Source organism: Glandiceps talaboti, chromosome 8, assembly GCF_964340395.1.
Source record: "Glandiceps talaboti chromosome 8, keGlaTala1.1, whole genome shotgun sequence".
Lineage (NCBI taxonomy): Eukaryota > Metazoa > Hemichordata > Enteropneusta > Spengelidae > Glandiceps > Glandiceps talaboti.
Window position 1 is genome coordinate 12,392,882 of NC_135556.1, and position 20,170 is coordinate 12,413,051.

General features: G+C 35.8%; 1 protein-coding gene across 1 annotated transcript; it reads left to right on the forward strand.

Moving 5' to 3' along the window:
• Positions 1 to 181: 181 nt before the first annotated feature.
• On the forward strand, positions 182 to 19,363 carry LOC144438764 (PAN2-PAN3 deadenylation complex subunit pan3-like). The gene is made up of 15 exons (XM_078127924.1): positions 182 to 410; positions 6,912 to 7,024; positions 7,657 to 7,696; positions 8,166 to 8,239; positions 8,723 to 8,906; positions 9,404 to 9,666; positions 10,617 to 10,779; positions 12,652 to 12,810; positions 13,605 to 13,721; positions 14,366 to 14,479; positions 14,768 to 15,012; positions 15,434 to 15,573; positions 16,299 to 16,493; positions 16,933 to 17,071; positions 18,271 to 19,363. The coding sequence occupies exons 1-15, from the start codon at positions 224 to 226 to the stop codon at positions 18,451 to 18,453; spliced, it is 2,316 nt and encodes a 771-aa protein (XP_077984050.1). The 5' UTR covers positions 182 to 223; the 3' UTR covers positions 18,454 to 19,363.
• Positions 19,364 to 20,170: the final 807 nt, after the last annotated feature.

The following is a 20,170-nucleotide window of genomic DNA, read 5'->3' on the forward strand; positions in this document are numbered from 1 at the left end:
TTACTAACCGGAGTTATTTTTAGGGATGCGATTTTTCAATACTTTAACAATTTTGAACGAGGACAAACCTATGCGCACGCATACCTCAGAATTCACAATAAAAACAGCTCAGTTTTAGAAAATGTTACCGTCTTGAGTTTGATGTCTTCATGAATTTTTACGCCAAAACCAACAACTTCATGCTAAAAGCAACGCAATTTGAACATCTCCAAAAGCTTTAGCCATGAATAGTAATGTCGGCGGGCCGAAAAAGCTAGCCATATGTCGCTATTGGGCTAACAATCGGACGTGTTTTTACGGTGATGAGTGTCAGTTTCTTCACAGCGATCGTGTACCTAATCTGTCCACTGCCATTCCACCTGGTAAAAATCCCATGAAAGGAGGGATTCCCGACAGGTCGCCAAGGAATTGTAAGTATTCGAACTGTGGAATGAATTATTAATAATGTAAAATTATTTTATAAGATTAGGTGCCTAGATCAAGACCGGATGTCGGTTGTCAAAATGTAGTTTGTTTTTGAATCTCACGCAGGCTACGCGAACAGCCTGTTGGGGAAAAGACTTACTATAACGAGACGTACATGAAGATAAGATTTAAAAACACCGCCATCACCAAGTAATCCAAGAACTAACCTTCGACAAAACAGACAATAAACAATTTATATGATTAGTGATTCGAATGAATCAAATTATTTGATTGACTAATATGATCCATCTATTTAAAATCATTTTTGGATGTGACTGAAAATGCTTGGGTTTGAGATCTTCCAAAATACGAGTATATACACTGGTCATGATGTGCGTCGTCAAACGGGTTGTCTGGCGAAGCGTTTTAGGGACTGACACGCATGTATTTTTAAACATTTTATAATTATATCGTGATCATTATGATTTAAATTTTGTTTTCTTAACGATTGACTATTCAGTTCGTAATTTAATGTGACCTGTAACTCAGAATTCACTCCATACTGTGGTTGACCTTGTCAGTCAGCCAGGGGTGACCTATATATTAACATGGAACCTACTGACCCATATCATGAGCCTTGTTATCAACATTTTAATAGAAATCCTTTCTGTTGATATTAATCTTTTCATACATAATCATCCTTACTGAACATTTTTTGATCATCTGAAATTTTATGGCTTCAATTAAAATGAATCGCAAATATGTCTGATGTGTCCACAAAATATTGACTCGACTGTAAATATGGAAGGTGTAACTGTATTGAAGGGGAAGTGAAATTTTGTTTTCAAAATACAATATGTATCGCTAAAAGAGAGATGTGTTGCTCCAAATAGACATGGTTACACATGTACATACAATGGAGTGATAAATGGATGAAGTAATTTGTCACATGTGGCAAATACATTTGTATGCTTCATTTGTTACATGCACATACACATACACATAAAGTGGTTAGCCTTGTAACACTAACACTCTCCTGTGCTTCATAGAAAATCTAGCATTTCTGATTTTCTGTGACAAATTGCTCCATTGTGCTTCCTGATGAATTCCGTTTGTAAATTATCACTCGGACGCATCTCACTGGCAAATTATGACATGCCTTTTATAAATACACTAAATGACATTGAAGAATTATTGCAGTGAAATGTCTACTATGTTGCCAGTCATTCACTTAATCAAGAGAAATGCTGGATGTTCACAGTGTTTACTCAGTACACGTAGAACGTATTCAGAATTACAGGCAGCATTTGACTATATGTAACATGTACATAGAGTTGATGTGTAGTTTGTTGTAATAGATAACAACAACACTTTTACAGCTGAACACAGAGTGATTGCTATTGAGCAGAATCTAAAAACATGAATGAACGTAAACAAAACTCTCTCTTCAATCATAATCAGTCTGTGTTCAGCAATAAAACTTAAAGTGCTCTTATCCAGTGAGTAAAACAACAATCTCAACCGCTCAAACAGTCAGTCAGTCATGTTAAATATATATGTTATGTACAGTCTTCTGGTGAACACTCCTTGTTGATAGCTACATCTATATGACAGCTTGACGCTCACGGACCATCGGCCAGGGATGGTTTCTTCCTTTATTTTGAACATATCAATAATTTGGGAATCTGTAAATGTGTAGTAAAGCAATATCTTTGATCCGAAGAAGTAACAATGTGAAAAGGTGATGTTTCAGGAATCACCCTTCGCAGAGCTACATGTAAGAGTCCTCACACTGTTGATGTCTAGGTCACATAATGTGGTCATAGACCCTCGACGTGGACGGTCTATGTTGAATGGATGCAGATTTTTAGGAAGTCTTTAGATTAATAAACAATAACCTCTAAGTTCACCATGACTGGTTCTCTTGTAACCTCTGTCCATCTTCACATGCACACAGACTGACTTGCTAATCGTTTGGCAATTAGTCACTTGTCCAGTTAAAATGTACTCTCATTACTTGTCACCCATCATAGTGTGGTTTGCCATGAATATCTTCCATGTGTCACTTAATTTGACCTTGACAGTTACATGTATATTGCATAGTACCAGTGAACTTGTACACTGTTATACCACATGTAAGCCAAGTTGAACATGTGACTGCTGAACCAAAAAAAATGGATTTATATCGCTGTTTTACGTCATGACAGTTTTGTGTTATGCATTTGTCCATGATAATGTGGTGCAGGTCATTGACAAGACTCTGTTCTGCTGAACTACATTGTAGTTGCATCGTCCACATCAGATAACAGCTGTATATTTAGCTTATTTTTGTTATCCGGTGAACTGAACTAAATTTCATTCATTAATTCATTCATAATAATACCAGAGACATGTAACATCACATTGCAAGAATACAGATTACAATAATGCAATATTTTAATTCAAAAAGTTGAATAAGTGATATTGAAAAAAGGGATTTCGTGACCGGAAATGTATTGAATCACGACAATGGGTATTATCTACTCATATAAGGTGAATTTCAAATCTGATTAAAAATGAGTATATTCAACAGGTTGGAATTACTACATGGCAGTGTGAGATAATTCTCTTATTTCATGGATCAATAATTCCGAGTGTGTTTGATAGAAGGTAAAATATGTCATAAAAATTGAATACTAATATACATGTCATTGTGTTCAAGTATTTCTAAATGAGTAAGTGACATAGCTATTTAGATGACTCAAAAAATTGGCATTGTCTATTGTGATATTGTCTGAGTTCAAAATGTGAGGATGCAAATTATAATAAAGTCTATCGTTCATAGATTCTATCTTGTTCTAATACAGTAACAGGTATTAAACCTGTTTTGTTCAACATATAGTTTTCTACCCCCTTGCCCTGGTACATGTACAGTAGTGGTAGAGAGAAAATTACACTATGTTGAATAGAAATTAAAATTTATCAAACAAACAGGATTCCTGTGACGGAATCAATCATTGTAAACTAATTGTCATTTTGATGGCAATGCTGTGTACATGTATGTGTACATGTATGCTCCCTCAAAATGGTATTTTTTTTTATAAAATGATTTTCACTCTGTTAGTTTGGAAATATACACTCTGGCTCTTGAGAATGAAGAATGTACTTGTGAAATGTTTTATCTTGTTCTAGCCACCATTCTAGACTAATACATGTATATACACCAAATGCATGTCATTCGACGTTAATGACTTGTGTATGTTCTGTAACATCTACATGAATTCCCCAGCATTTAGTTTGGCAGCCACCTAAAATAAGAGTATAGTATAATATATGGCACTATTCAGGTTTTTTTATCAGATTAACCTATCTCTATTCTCAGAGACCTTGGCAAAAAAAATCCTGATGCCTTTATGCATGACTTGGTTTTCAGTTGTAATCAGAATGTCCATCATTTACTCTAGGTGACTTGAGTCCTTGTAGCATTATTTATATAAAGGGCATTTAGTACTTGTAAGTTGTCACTTGAGGTGACAGTCACAGTTTAGAAGCCTCATCAGTGTTTCATGTCAAATTTACTACTCTTTGCTTGAATATCAAATTCAAATTAATCATCGATTCATCATCATCATTATCATGTGTTTTATTTATTATATGTAAGATGTAAGATGTATGGGATTTTGTTACCAAAAAATGTTCCAACAGTTTGGTTTTAATAAATAAAATGTGGAGAATTACAATGTGTAACATTCTGTAGTTTTCAATTTTAGTCACCTCATTTTATGAGTGCATGTGGAAAGGCAATTTCCAATACATTTATGCAAATGGCAATAAAGTTATATATTATATATATATATATGATAATGTATATTATTATTATTATTGCTATAACACACAAAGATAAATTCTGTCTCATTTAGGTTGTTCAGTATACAAATTTGAAGTGCTGGTTTGTAATTCTTGTTATGGTTTATTTTTCAGACAACAGAATTAATACTAAAAAGTATCGTAGTGTTGAGTGATGATGTGTTTTCCCAGTTCTAGTCAATCCATCAGTGGATATTTGTTTGTACACAAAAAATACAATTTGGGAAAAACAGGATTTTGGTAGCTAAAAGTTTTGGCTTCTACTCTACCAATCATAGCATACATGGTATATACAATGTATCTTATGCTTTGTACTACCGGTACATGTATGTTAAATAATGTTTCCCAAACCCCCAATTCTGGAGTTCAAAATCCAAGCAATCAGTTGTTTTCCTTAACTCCCAATTCCAGAGTTCAAAGTCCCAGCAATCAGTTTTTTCCCTTACTCCCAATTCCAGAGTTCAAAGTCCCAGCAATCAGTTTTTTCCCTTACTCCCAATTCCAGAGTTCAAAGTCCCAGCAATCAGTTGTTTTCCCTAACTCCCAATTCTGGAGTTCAAAGTCCCAGCAATCAGTTGTTTCCCTTACTCCCAATTCCAGAGTTCAAAGTCCCAGCAATCAGTTGTTTCCCTTACTCCCAATTCCAGAGTTCAAAATCCAAGCAATCAGTTGTTTTCCCGAACTCCCAATTCCGGAGTTCAAAGTCCAAGCAATCAGTTGTTTTCCTGAACTCCAAATTCTGGATTCAAAGTCCAAGTAATCAGTTGTTTTCCCTAACTCCCAATTCTGGATTCAAAATCCAAGCAATCAGTTTTCTCCAACCTTCAATGTTAGAGTTCAAAGTCCAAGCAATCTGTTGTTTTCCCCCAACCTCCCATTTGAGGATTCCCAACCAACCAAACAATTTGTCATTTCCATATGTCTCTGTTATATTTTTGTTTTTACAAAGCTGTTACATGTAAACCTCAATGGCTGACTACTGTAGTCAGTAGTAAACAAAAGATGTGAACCTTGTTCCCAGGTACAGAAAATACATACATAAGAAGTAATCTGTTGTTGTCATGCTGAGGTCAACAACCAGCTGATAACAGAAGGTCAGCAGTTTTAGTCACATGACCTGTCCATTTCATAGAAATTGAATAGTGGCCAAGAGTTTGTAAACAAACTGTTGTATGTGAAGTGTTGTAACATGCATGAGAAGATTCAAGCGTTTTCTGTACACGTTTACAGTGAAGTAGCTTGCACATAATATAATAGAACAGAACAGCTAAATTCTGATCCACTAGTAAATCCATGAAGCACACAGTCAAACATTTATTTTTGTTTTTTTAGGTCATTCCAGTTAAACTTGTCAGACCAAAGTGAAATTTACAATACTAAAATACTAAAATCAAAGTCAAATCTTGAGTGAGAAATATTGAAGATTTAGGCCTCACCCTCCCAAAGTGGGAAAAACTAAACACAAGAGTCATAAATTTATGTGAAAGAGATTGATGCCTATATAACCAAATGTCTTGATCTTAGCTAAAGTTACCATTAGGTGATTTAGAGATACCTATGTTTTGTAGATCACTGTGTTAATAAGAATATTATTACTTGCCAAGAAAGAAAAACGATTCCATAAATCTACTTTTAAATCTAACTTTACATCTGAATTGGTCACCTTGTATGTTTATTACAAATAATTTATGATGGCTTAACTTTATTGGAGGAGTAATGTAAAATGAAAGAATAGTTGATTGCACTTGTCACAAACAACTGGAATGTCTATAGTAAAAATAAAATCCAATATACGCCATATTCCAGTTACCAAAGTTCCTATCATTTCACATATAAGGATTGCTAGAGGACACCCCAGATTTGGCCAAGTTATGTGGGTATTTTTCTCTCGCTTTTCCCCTGCCATGCCTGGCATTTTGCTGTAATGGTCATATGGTCAAACCTTAAATTAGAGTAAGATTCCCTGCAGCAACGTTGAATATGGTAATTATTACGTTTACATCATACAGCGCAGCCTTCTGCATTGGTTCTGATCAAATGGTGATGCTATCGATGTCATTTCACAGTTGGGAGACTTTGAAATCCAATAAGAATTTGTACTCGTTTTCTGGTCATACATGTAGCATCATTAAAGCAAGAAAAGCAAGAGAAATATCCCAGCACGCATGAATTCTAGGCTTCTACATGTAGTCACCTTGTCAGTGGTATCCATCAAAATAGTGAACTTTTGATAATTGGAAACTACAAGCTTTACCAAATTTCATCCTGTATGTTACCATGGTATGGATACATGATATACATGTACATTATATGCTGGAAAGAAAGCAATCCACGCTTTGTTTTTTTGTGTTGATCTCAGTTTGACCTCGATACATGTACCTGTAGCCATGTACCAGATACAGTGTCAGTTGTTAACTTCCATTTCCAATATACTATCCTATCCAAAACCATCACATCATAAGGGTTACTGTTAAGTCAATTGAAGGGAAAATATAGCATTATAAGAAATGTTACGATGCAAATGAACCATTTAGAATGTGAGAATTTTAGGAGATATCTTGTCTTTCTTTGCTAATGTTTTTTGTCTTTTTTCACTTGAGTTCTATTTCTGATGAATCTTAGATTAAAATGTGAGTGTTTTTTTTTTCTTCTTCCAACAGTAAGTAATCACGGGAGAATGTCGGACCAGTTCTTCCCGTCTCCGTTCAATCATGTTGGTGTTGGAGAACATAATATTAACTTTCCATTTCAACAAGACCTGCTTGGGAATATGGTATGTCCTATAATAGCATATTTCATTTGTAGTGTTTTCACAGTATGTATATGATTTGTTTCGTGATGATGCTATTGATGTCACCTGTCACAGCTGGTACATTTGTTGTAGATTTAAAAAAAAAAACAGTAAGAATTTGCACCAGTCTTTTGGTTAATGCTTCTTTAGCATAAGATATTGAAAGCATTATTCCAGGTGAAAGTTGTGAGCACTAACTCAAAATAACAACAAGCTTTGAATCTGTGATACAACAAGATAAGATGATCAAAAGGAATAACTGTCACAATATACTTTGTACTCTGTACTTTGGATAATGGCTGTGTGTCTTTTAACAATGCCCCTCTTTTGTGTAGCTTTTGCAACACTGTTTTCAAGTGAAGCACTGTTTTCAAGTGAAATGCTGATCTCAAGTGAAACGCTTATCTGAAATAAATGTATTTCCGTGTACAATATTGTCTGTTGTGTGGTGAAATCAACTAATTCTGTAAAAAAAAAAAAAGTGTGGTCCAACTACCCGGTACTCCTTCTTTTTAGATTCCAGGACACACTGCACTCTCCAACATGGACACCAAATGTGTCCATGACACAATATCTGGCTGTTCTAATAATTTTTTTTTTCTATTTTCATACAGCCCATTGGGAAAGATGTCAATGCGTTTCCTCCACTTCAAGGTATGTTATTTGATAAAGATAGAGGTCAAAGGTCATTTCAAAACTTGCATAATTTACAAATATGGTTGGACTATGTATTCAGCATTATGCAGATAGTTTTAAATTACTAAACCCAATAGTGATTTATAAAGTTATCATTGTATTTTATTTTTATTTTATTTCTTTATAAATCTTATTTTCCTTATGTATTGAAATAGTGTTGCCAATATATGAGTTATGAAAGGTGGTGATATAATTTGAATTAGTTGTAGATGCCATCAAATTGTTCCTTGATTAAAAACGATGTCACCTAATGTTCGGGACTAGATTGACTGGTAGGTAATGCTGTAAGTTTGAAAGTACACAAACAGTTAGTGTGTATAAAATGTATGTAATGAGAATTCTTGACAGATGGTTGTGTGACTTTTGACATTGATGCTGTAAAGTATGTTCATAGGTTTATCATTAGTTTTGTTCTCTGTGTCTGAAGGTAACTCCCATTCTGATGCTCTGTTAGCAGATGACATGTCTACGTTAGCATTGTCTGGTATGAATGATAAAAGGGTAAGTATATGTTTATTGTATTATATCTTAGCAATTAAACTGCTGTATTACCCTGTTGCACACACACACATGCTGTACTTACAGATCTCAAGTCACAGTGTTCAGGTAGGATGTACCTCAGGGATCACCTTCCGTGAAATATCAAAGTTCTTCAATCTCTCCAGACTCTTGTCATTAGAAACCTTGTTCATGAACCTTTTGAAGTAATAAAGAGAAATTTAGTATTCACCATCTTGTTTTCAAGAAAGTCAACAATCATTTTCCCAGTATTCTGATTTCCTTAGTTTTTTACTGGAATCAAATTATAGTGTTGTAAGGTATGGACATTCATAAATTACCAGACACCCCACCCAAACACCCACCCACCTGTTGTTCCTATGGTTCCCAAACCGTCACAAAATTGTGGGTTGTCAATTGGTGGTTGATTTAAACCCCAAAGTTATGTAGGATACCTTTTGAAATTTACTGTTTTCTTTTCCACAGCAGGCACCCAATCCAGGAGCAGTAGAGTTTGTACCAGGTGCCAAAAATGTTGGTGGAAGTGGGGAGTTTATACCAGGTGTAAGTGAATTTATTCCAAGATCCAAGATACCTAGTGGTAATAGTTTTACAGGCAGTAACAACAATTCTCTGTTCTCGCCACTGTCTTCAAATCATCTCACTGCCGGTAAGTGCTTCTCTCTCATTGTTGTACCCACCTACAATGTCCACTCATAGTCTATAAATACAAATTGAGTTACAGTTTAAAGGGAATGAATACATTGTGAATTCACAATGTTTGATAAAAACTTGGATGTTAAATGAGATAAAATACATTGGTTTCAATCACTTTCATTTACCATTATGGAGTTTGGCATCAGTCTGAACTGAGGTGGAAGTGACGTATCGGCCTTGCTTTGCAACTTCTAACAAATACTAGTAGGTGATAGCGATGCCTTAGTCGTGTGGATATAATCCCCCTGTAATCAAAATGGTGTAAACACTGAATGGGGTTGACTCGTTGAGAAAATTGGCTATCAGAGATGCCACCATCCTCTAAGTGTAATTACATCAATGTCCATTGCTACCTTATATCAAATGTCACACTAAATAGTAGTAGTTTGTGTCTGTGTTAGCTTGCTGATAGTTGATTTTTGCCATTGTCATGTTTTACTTTAATAGTAGGGTCCAACTCCCTCTCATCTGGTCACTCCCCGCTCCATTCGCCAAAGATCACACCGACGGGGTCACCAATACTCCGTCACAGAACTCGTTCACCGCTACCGCCAGCCTTAGATATCAACCCAGCCAGCTTGCCATCACAGGACAACCCAGAACAAGTTGACCCAACTCAACAAATGCCAGGTCCAAGCCACATACAGGAGAACATAGGTGGAACTACTTACTTCTATACACAAGAGCAAATGCAAGCTGCCCAATCCACTGGCGTAAGTCATATTTGATGTATTTATTTCTACAAATTTAGCAAAATAGTTTCTCTATAAACTAAATATGTACAACATTTGTAAGGGAGATTTTAGTGTGAATGATATATCATAAATGTATTAAGGTAGGATGTGGGTCATGGACAAACTTTATTCAGAGTTCATAAAACCCATCCAAACTTTGCCATATGGTAGCTTGCTTCTGGTCCTTTTGAAATAATAAAAGAAATTTGGGGTCCGCCATCTTGTTTTCAATAAATTCGACTATGTGTTATTTCCCATAGAGGTACCACTGTATTCTGCAGCCATATTGAATTCTAAAAATTTTTAATTTTGATAAAATTTTGACCTCAATTTCAAATATTTGTTTTGCGACCCCTGTTTTGTTTTCTTGAAATCAACTGAGAACGAGTTGGACTTTTCTTGACCAAAATAACAGGAAAATTTTAAACAGTTTTATTTCCAAGGCACATTTCACGTTATTTAGGTTTTGAAAGTTGTGAAAAATAAATGTCTTGTGTTTGTGTAATATATGTCTTATTTGAATTGAATAAATGACTAAAGTTTATGTTATTGTTTTCAAGAATAAAGTAGACAACTACATTCTATATATAAACAAGGAGATACAATCAGCTCTATGGAAATGATCCATCGCATCGCACTATATTTATGTAACATATTGTCATGATGCCAGAGCAAAAATCAATCACTTGAACATACAGTTGTATTTCTACACAACATGTTGTTTGGGGTAAAAAATATATAATATTAAAATAACCTCATGATGCATGAATGCTAGAGTGGTACTCCGGTATTGATATTCATGTTAGGGTGTTTTCATTTCAAGTACAGCTACAGAGAACATTGCAACTAGAGTATGCCACCCTGGCTTTCATAGGTCCTGTGTTTCTCCTATATAGTATTTATTATTTATCATTATTCTTGTATGACAGGCATATCCAGCCTTCCATATGTACCCAGGAGAACCAGCAGCCATCAGCTACATGACTCCGAAAGCTAACGCTCCGTCATTCTTTCTAAGTGACGAATTGAGGTTAGATCTCATTCAACGTCATTTACAAGCCATGGCACAAGTGGATCCAGCTCAGTCTCCAGGTATGACAAACTTGTTTTTTTTTTTCAATATTCATCATTCAATTTATGCTTTGCTTCTCAGTACAATTTACCAATAACAGATGATATGATCCAACGTGACATGTTTTTCTAGTGTTTTTGCTAAGGTTGGGGAACCATGGTAACAGAAAAGGGAAAATATGGTATATACTGGCATATTTTTCAATACACTGTAGCAAAATTTTGAGGGAGAGGGGAACTCCATTACAATGACAGGGGAATGCCAGTGCTGTAGATTTCACTTGCTTAATACCATCCTAAAACATAAACACTGGTAGAAAACCCTGGTAAAATGACGGAAACTCAGGTAGATTTTACCTGCTTAGCACCCTTAACAAAAGGGAACCCTGGTAAAATGACAGGGAAACTCAGGTAGATTTACCTGCTTACCACCCTTATCAAAAGGGAACCCTGGTAAAATGGCAAGAAAACTCATGTAGATTATACCTGCTTTAAATACTGCCCCAACAAAAACACTGGTGGGGAATGAAAGGGGAACACTGGTAGATTTGACCTTCTGTACTGCCCTTAGTAATTACACTGCTTACACAATTATGTTGAACACAAAGCTATTTTTGATATTTGTCAGTAGGTGATGTTCATTTGTAGTGTTAGTGATGTGTGACCATTTCCTTTGTTATTTTATAACATTATTGAGTCTCAATAGACCTGTTGTCAGTTCCATACAATAAATACATGTACCATGAGGGCTTTGCACAAGGGATGGTTGTCACTTGACTGTACCCTTGATTCACCCTCTGTCATTGATGGCGTTCAGTCTTTGAATAAACAGCTGTGTTTCTTCTATGGTGAAAATGATCGATCAATGATGTCCAAGAAATGGAATAAAATTGTTGTGACATAGATTGAGTGACTGCTAGATATTGACCTAACATTGTAACAGAGGGAGGAAATCTGATAAAACATACATAGGTTTCATACACAATTTCTCTTCTTCCACTTTTGATTGAGAAACAGACATGTTTCAATCAAATCACTTGTCCTTCTTGACTGTCTAACTGGATCTGACAGAATGATCCAAATTTACTGGAGGTGTTGAGTAACCAGAGAGGTGTGAAAATGTTAGCTTCAATATATGCAAATTTAGGTGTGAAAGTACTTGTCAGTTTATGTACATCTAACTGTCCACCTTCTGTGATGATGTCACTGTAGATTGGTGAAATGTCATATTTTCCTACATTGGCATTAAGTGATGGATTGTTGACTTTGATGTACATGGCCTTCAATAGTCTTCTTTTATCCATGTTTTATTCCCTGTCTGTTTCTCAATCAAAAGTGGAAGAAGAGAACTTGTGTATGAGTCTTAGTGCTTCCATGATGAACACACATAGTATTATACATAGGTTTCAATACATTGTACAATAATTTTGGTGGGCAAGTTCCTATAAACCTTTGTAAACTACCTAGGGGATCGATGGTAGATTTTACCTACTCACTGCCCCTGAAAACCATTGTATTATATAGATGTTTTGAGTGCAGGTGTAGCATATTTGCATGAGGGCTTGCAGTGTTCTCTGCAGTATATATAGCAAGTAAAAGTGAAGCAGAAAACACTAAGCATGAGTGTATATATCCCTGACACTGGCACTGGCACTAATATGGAATGGCGTTCTCCTATATTATTACATATTATCAGAAGCAGTAATTTTCCATAAGTGTTTTGTGTACAGGGAACAAATACACATTCATTTTCACCGAATTTGACTACAGGTATGCAAATAATGTTCCTGGTATAGCAGTGTAGTGCAAATACTGCGTGCTAGTATGCACACACACCAGTGCAAATACTCACAGGTACATATGTTACATATATTCTGTTTTTCCATATTCCAGATTTGCCATCCGACGTTGATAATTATCACAGCCTGTGTCCATTAGAACAGATCCCAGTCAGTCCACTAGAAAAATCCAGTACCTTTGGCTATGTGACGTCGTGTTACAAAGCTATCAACAGTAAAGATGCCAAGATGTACTGTCTCAGAAGAATACATGGTAGGTTAAATTTAATGTGTATGGCTTATTTCAGTAACAGTAATATGGTAGTAGAGTGTGCTAAAAGAGTATGTGTGGTTTGCCAGCATAGTGTTATGTCCAAATGCATGAAAGTGATAACTGTAATAGTAGTTGAAGTTGAAGAGTTTTAGTTTGCATTCAGAGGCCATCAGCCTAGAATACATGTACAAGCAAAAAAAAGCATGACAAAAAGCATAATGGTTGCATACGTACAAGGAAGGAAAACGTACCACGAATAAATAAATAAACACATATCTTATGGAGTTGAAAAGATGTCTCGCAATCTGAATGCCTTGTAAAATATACATTGCAAGTTGTCTTAGATGATGAGGGTTTTTACACGCCATTAAATGATAGGACTTATATAACTTCAATAGAATAGCTAATGAACAGTATTGATACATAGAACCAGATCATATTCAAAGAATATGCTTTCAGTTTGTATGAATATAAAAATGTTTTTCTTGTACACGTGTGAATATTTACTGTATATATTGTATCCTTATTTAACTTAGCAAATGTTATCTGTATTTGCAAATGAAGGGAAAAAAAACGACAAATGAATGCCCCAAGTCAGTTATCCGTGACTATGATGTCACAGGTTAGCCTTTCAAATTTGCTGAATGAATTAGAGACAATTAGTGCTTTATGTTTTCAATTTGATGACAGAAAATAGGGGTCGTAAGGTTTGCAGATAAGGGGGTCACAAAGTTGGGGTCAGACAGGTCACAGAGATGGGGTCACACAGGTCACCTGATTTCTATTCTGTGCAGGTTTCCGTCTTGTCAACACAAGCTGTATGGCATTGGTTGATATGTGGAAGAAACTGCAACATTCCAACATTGTATCATTACGAGAGGTTTTCACAACCAAAGCATTTGGAGATCTCTGTGAGTATAATTAATTTTGTTAGTCTTTCTTGTGTCTTTTGAGTGTAGATATACTTGCATACTTCTGATTTTTGAAGACGTTAACACTGAATAATGAAATCATTGCGTGATCAAGGTCTTAGACTGTTTGAAATGTCACATTCATTTCTAACTTATCGTTCTAAAGTAACTATATTTTACCGTCCTATAGATTCTATAATATATTTCCATACTTCTGATTCTTTGTCTTTACTTCATCTCTGAAATTTACACCTCCAAATTGTAAAGTCTTGGTAAATGTTTTGATTAATTTCTAAGACAGCAATTAGGAGATTTCATCAACTTGTGATAAGCTAATATAGATATGCACTCAAAGTTGCAAGAACTAGATTTAAAAACATATGGTGGTCAATCAAGCTCAAAGCATAACCTCTGACTTATTTGTTTGAAAATGGTAAGTTTCAGTGGGTACCTTGTGGGATGTCATGAATTTTCAGATGCCGTGTTACAGCTGATAGCTTTTTTTCTGGATTGAAATGTACCACTGCAAATTATTGCACAGATAACATCAAGCTGGGTGCTTTCAGAAAAAAACAAATTCCCTGAGTGAACAGTGCCCTCTGTAGGCCATGTGTGATATGTGTTGTTTTCCTTTGTTCTTACAGCGTTAGTGTTTGCCCATGATTTTCATGCAGGGTCAGAAACCCTGATGGCAAAGCATTTCAGTAATGCCAACATGATGGGCAAAGATCACCATATCAAGGGAAAATATAAACAAGGTACGTGTAAAGTCGATCCTTTCCTTTACATTCTTTTTATCCAGAATGACTAGATAATGTATTCTCAAAAACTTTTCATTCTGAAGCCAGGGAAAATACGAATGACCTCTGAAGCCTTGTCACTACGAGTCAATTGAGGTTAGCATGCCATGGTCATACTGAGATCATCATGACACTTTGTATCTTGCCTACTACTAGTACTTTACAACATGTTTCTCGTCAAATTTTTCATTACCTAGTGACTTGATATATGGAATTTATATATGTTGTGGTCCCATCATTTTCCAGGTATGAAGAGCCTCAGACAGCATGGCGGACTGCTTCCTGAGAGTGTGATCTGGACCTACATAGTCCAGCTTAGTTCAGCCCTGAGGGCCATCCATGCTGCAGGGTTGGCCTGTCGAGTTATGGACCCTACCAAGATATTACTAAGTAGTAAATCACGTTTACGTGTCAATTGTGTCGGTATCTTTGATGTTTTAACTTTTGATAATCAACAATCCAATCCATTAGCCATGATGCCACACTATCAGGTAAGCTTGCAATACCTCATTTCTATATCCAGCTGGTTTCAGTGTCTAGTCCAATCTGATTAAAATCCGATGTAGTGTACACGTGGCAATTTCTTTTTGGCTGTTACGTTTAGTATCATTTGTTCTTTTTGAAGCTTAGCTCAAAGACATAGTGTTTTCCTCATGTTGCTAAACACCCAAATAGTATATTTACATTACTTTGATTGTTATTGGTACGTTGTGATAACAAAATGAATTTTGAGTTTAAGGGGAATTTGTTATTTTCAATGTCAAGCTCCTTTCATTCGTGAGTGACACTATTTCAGTCAGTAGAATAAAATACTTTTGAGTGTAGCTAAATGTAAGTTAAAAAATACGAACTGCCATTCAGAACAATATAACAACTTTAATTGTATCTATAATTTTTTCCGTGACTTTACAGCAAGAAGATTTAGTTTCTTTGGGGAAAGTGGTATTGGCTCTAGCCTGTCATTCTGTGTTGGGAATACAGAGGGAGAATATCCAAGCCTCAATGGAGTTGGTGGCTATGAACTATTCTGAAGATTTGAAGAATCTTATTCTGTAAGTAGTCACGTCATCATGTTACCTTACATCAATGTTGAGGGCTCTGTACTTAACTCCACAAAAGCCAGTTCTAACAAATCTGCTACTCATGTGAGGGTACTGGTATTCTGTTCCATTCCTGTACTATGTTAGGATGATTTTAGTGCATTTTCAAGGTCCTTTTATGAACAGCACCCTCACAAGGTGGATGTTTTTTTTATGAACAGCGCCCTCATAAGGTTGAAAGGTGAAAGTAATGTAGTAATTTATGAACATGTCTCTCACAAGATTGTCTGTTATTTAAGTCAACCATACCCTCAATGTAACATGTTAAATTCAAGTGTATTTCAAATATAATTTCAAATCTGAGTCTTCATTTCTGGAGTAAAACAAGAAATACATAGCAGTGAGGTGACACATTATATTAAAATTCAGAGTCTACACCACTGTAAGTGAAACTAGGACAATGATGATTTAAGGAGATGAGGATAGGAATGTTTGTTTATATGAATGGTTGCCAACAAATAAATGTATCATTTAAAAATGCAATTGTTGGTCAGATACTGAATTATCACACTAATTATTTCATCATGAAAACACTATGATTCAATCGTACAGTTTCTTCCACTTCTGACATCGTTGAAGAAGGACCTGTCAAAATCAAAAGTGGAAGAAGAGAACTTGCGTATGAATACTGAACTATGTTGTCTTTTTTCTCTCTCTCACTGTCATTATGTGTGTAGGTATTTATTGACAAATCAGAATCGCTTACGAAATGTGAACGACATAATGCCAATGATTGGCGCCCGCTTTTATTCCCAATTGGACGGAGCTCAAATGAGAAGTGACATCATTGAAGAAGAACTTGCCAAAGAAGTTCAGAATGGTCGCCTTTTCAGGCTGCTTGCTAAGTTAAATACAATATGTGAAAGACCAGAGTAAGTCTATTTTCAATACCTAGGAACTGCATGCAGTTTAACTATTTAATGGCCAAGGTTTCAGTCCCAGGTTCTCACATTAGCGTTATCTTATCAGTGAGGGCCATCAGGATTACATAGGATCATTCTTTTGTTCTGGACCAACTTTGTCCACAGCTCAGCCATACAACTGTTTTTCTCATCTGAAATTTAATCCAAATCTGAACTTGGGTGAAAATTTAAAGGGCAGAGTTTCAATCTTAGGTTCATTGCGTTAGTGTTATCTTATCAGTGAAGTCATAAGAATTGCATAGGGTCATTCCTTTGTTCTTGACCAAATTTTTTTTTATAGCTTTTACCCTGACAACAGTTTTTCCTAGATTTAGTGCTCTGTTAGTTTTGATAAGATTTAAGATGTAACTTTAAAATGTTGAATATGTGAATTAATGTATGTTTTCAGATTTGCAATGGATCCAGCGTGGGCAGAAACTGGTGATCGTTATTTATTGAAGTTATTTCGTGACTACGTCTTCCACCAAGTTACTGATACTGGTGCTGCATGGGTTGACATGGCTCACATTGTCCAGTGTTTGAATAAGGTAAGAGTAACAAGTAACTGGTATTACAATGCCTCAATACACACATATATACATTCTTGCAATTGTTTCAGATAAGAACAGTTGGTATACTTGCAGGGTGGGTGACACATATTGCCCACTGTCAGTATTAATGGGGAAAAAAAGTAGCACCTTGTCAGAATTACATACAAACTTTACAAGATGCGCTCAACTTCTGATAGTCTGCGGGACGATTGCACGATGTCTTACAAGCTCAATAAATGAAATTTATTCGTTTAGTGGAGGGGGTCTAGTGTCAATGCAATTGCTGAACTTCACTTTCATACTTTTAACCAAATTTTGAAAACTTTCACGCCTTCAATGATAACAGGTTCTGTATTTACTACTGAGATGCTGATAAGTTACTACTAATTAATGTGATAAACAGTGCTGGGTTTCCAGTAGTATTTTAATATAATTATTTACTATAATGTTTTTATATTGCATCAATCGTAGTGGTATGACCACTACAAGTTTGATCATAGTTTAAATCATGTATTAACGTGTTGATGTCGCATTTATGAATGTTCTTTTAGTGGGAGGAGGGAGGGGGTTTTGTCCTAAATGAACAAAGTTCAAATGAAGTTCATATATTGAGCTTGTGCAACATTGTGCGATCCTTTGTAACAGCGTTAAAAACATACGATAGACAAATCTATAAATATTTCCCACTATACAGACATTCTCGTACTCAGACTGCAAGATGCATCGTGTTGTTCAGCCCTAATCAGTGTTCACCATAATGTGTGCTGGCTGATAGGCATAGGGCACTACATGTTATATCTTACAGACACACATGCACTCGGTATATACTGAAGATATTACAGTCTCAATATGGACGTTTTCACCTTTAGATAGGGTAGGGTGGATGTCTGCCCTCCTCACTCACGTAGGGTGAATCTCGATCCACAGGTGCAAACATTCATATCAGGACTGCAATATACAATACCAGAACTGTATGGGTTGATATACGCACTGTGTAATGTTGATGTCAGTTTACATATAAGAAGTGTGAAAATTGGATCACCAAGTTTAACTTCTTCTTTTTTTTCATACATACACAACACCAGAACTGTATGGGTTGACATACGCACTGTGTAATGTTGATGTCAGTTTACCTATAAGAAGTGTGAAAATTGGATCACCAAGTTTAACTCTTTTTTTTTTTCAAATCTCAACAGCTTGATGCTGGCATTCCAGAAAAAGTCTGTTTGATGTCACGAGATGAACAGAACATCCTTGTTGTTTCATACGCTGATTTGAAAATGTGCTTTGACGCAACGTTTGCTGAAATACAATCTAGTGAGACAACTGCCCACCACCAACACCACCATCATCAGGTCCTACCACCGCCACCAACGTAACATTATGATCAGAATGCTTCCAATGTTAGAATCCTGTATCAGCAATTTACAGTTCCATTGTACTCGGCCCCTTTTTTTGGAGATGCTACCGTTAATGATGATATCACTTTAATGTTATATAAATTTTATTCTTTCATTCATTCATTCATTCATTCATTCATTCATTCAGAGAGAAAAAAAAGAGACTTAAGACTCCCCAAGTTTTTTGAAAAAAGTTATTTAAATCATACTATTTTTAGATTTAAGTTGGAATATTGATGTCTATTGTAATGTTAAAGTAGCACCTAAAACTGCCAGCCGAAGTGAATCTGATACCGCTTATGAGGTTTTTACTGGCTCGTTTTTATATACATTGTCTAAGAATTCTCAATTTTTGTATATTGCATGTACAGACCAAGGAAGTAGGATACAGAGATATGAAACTCCATTGCTATTTTTTTTCTTGAATATTGCCCGTGGATATTTGAAGTTTGGACCTTAGCCTTAAACATGACCACCGGTCCATCAGCAGTTATACCTACCCACTGTAGTTATCATGACACACATTTTCCAGTTTTCCAGTGTTAACTTGGGTCTGACTTTTATCCCCACCTGTACAATTCTATGCTTTCACACGTGCACACAAATGTGCATCTACGCACACGTGCATGTGTGTACAGATGTAGACATTCAGGCATGTGCATACACATGCATGTGCATGTGCACACACATACACACAATACTAATATGCATGTGTGCATGTGTACTTGCACACATGCACACATACAGATCACAAGACTTATGCACACACATAGACGTACACACATACACACACACACAATACTAATATGCATGTTTACTTGTACACATGCACACAAAACAACATGCACATACCCTGGGCGCACACACACACACATGCATGCACGTGCGCATGCACACACACACACACACACACACACACATACACATACACACACACACACACACACTGGGATTCCACATTATTCAAAAACTGTTTGCAGTTGTCATTTCTACGGTGTTAAAACTGCAGCGACTTTAGAAATTTTACAACAAAAAGTAATTTTTACAGATAATTTTGACATCAGTGGGGAAAGTAATAGATAGATTCAATCAGCCGCAATTGGCACTTCTACATTTTCAATGAACTCTTTTTTGAATATACCACGTTGTTACAAGTGCTAAAATAATTGATGTACATTGTATTACCAGCCTTTTCATTCTCAAAAGTATATTTTCTAAAGGAAACACTCCGATGAGTGAGCTGACAACATGATCTTTGTATATTTGAACACAGACTTGCACATTCTAGAGGACTAGTGTGATATTTCTTCCAGATTTATTCAGAATATCTAAAAATGATGTACGAAGGAATAATATCTGTGCACACCCGTCAGCTGACCATTTATAAAAATTACAGATGTCTTGAGGTTTTTATATATGTAAAGAGAAGCATGGAATTTCCGAAAGGGTAGGGCTTCACTTTTTTTCTCTCTCCGATATTTCCAGATATTCTGTGTATACTGTGTAAAAAGTTGGGATATGCTTCTTGAAGGAAAAATCGAAAAATATAATCCATATTTGTAAAGGACTTTTCATGAGTATTTCATAGGAGCTAAAACAGAGTATAGTGTTTGCCATGATTGTCAGGAGACTTTTGCAAACACCCCTGTCGTATATACCATATTGGTATGATCCGAATATATTCCTTAATGGGATG

Bases quoted from the DNA above. Each gene is read 5' to 3' on its own strand.
- LOC144438764 (XM_078127924.1), top strand. From the start codon at position 224: ATGAATAGTAATGTCGGCGGGCCGAAAAAGCTAGCCATATGTCGCTAT. The intron at 12,811-13,604 runs GTAGGTTAAATT...TATTCTGTGCAG, and splicing joins CTGTCTCAGAAGAATACATG to GTTTCCGTCTTGTCAACACA. The intron at 14,480-14,767 runs GTACGTGTAAAG...ATCATTTTCCAG, and splicing joins CAAGGGAAAATATAAACAAG to GTATGAAGAGCCTCAGACAG.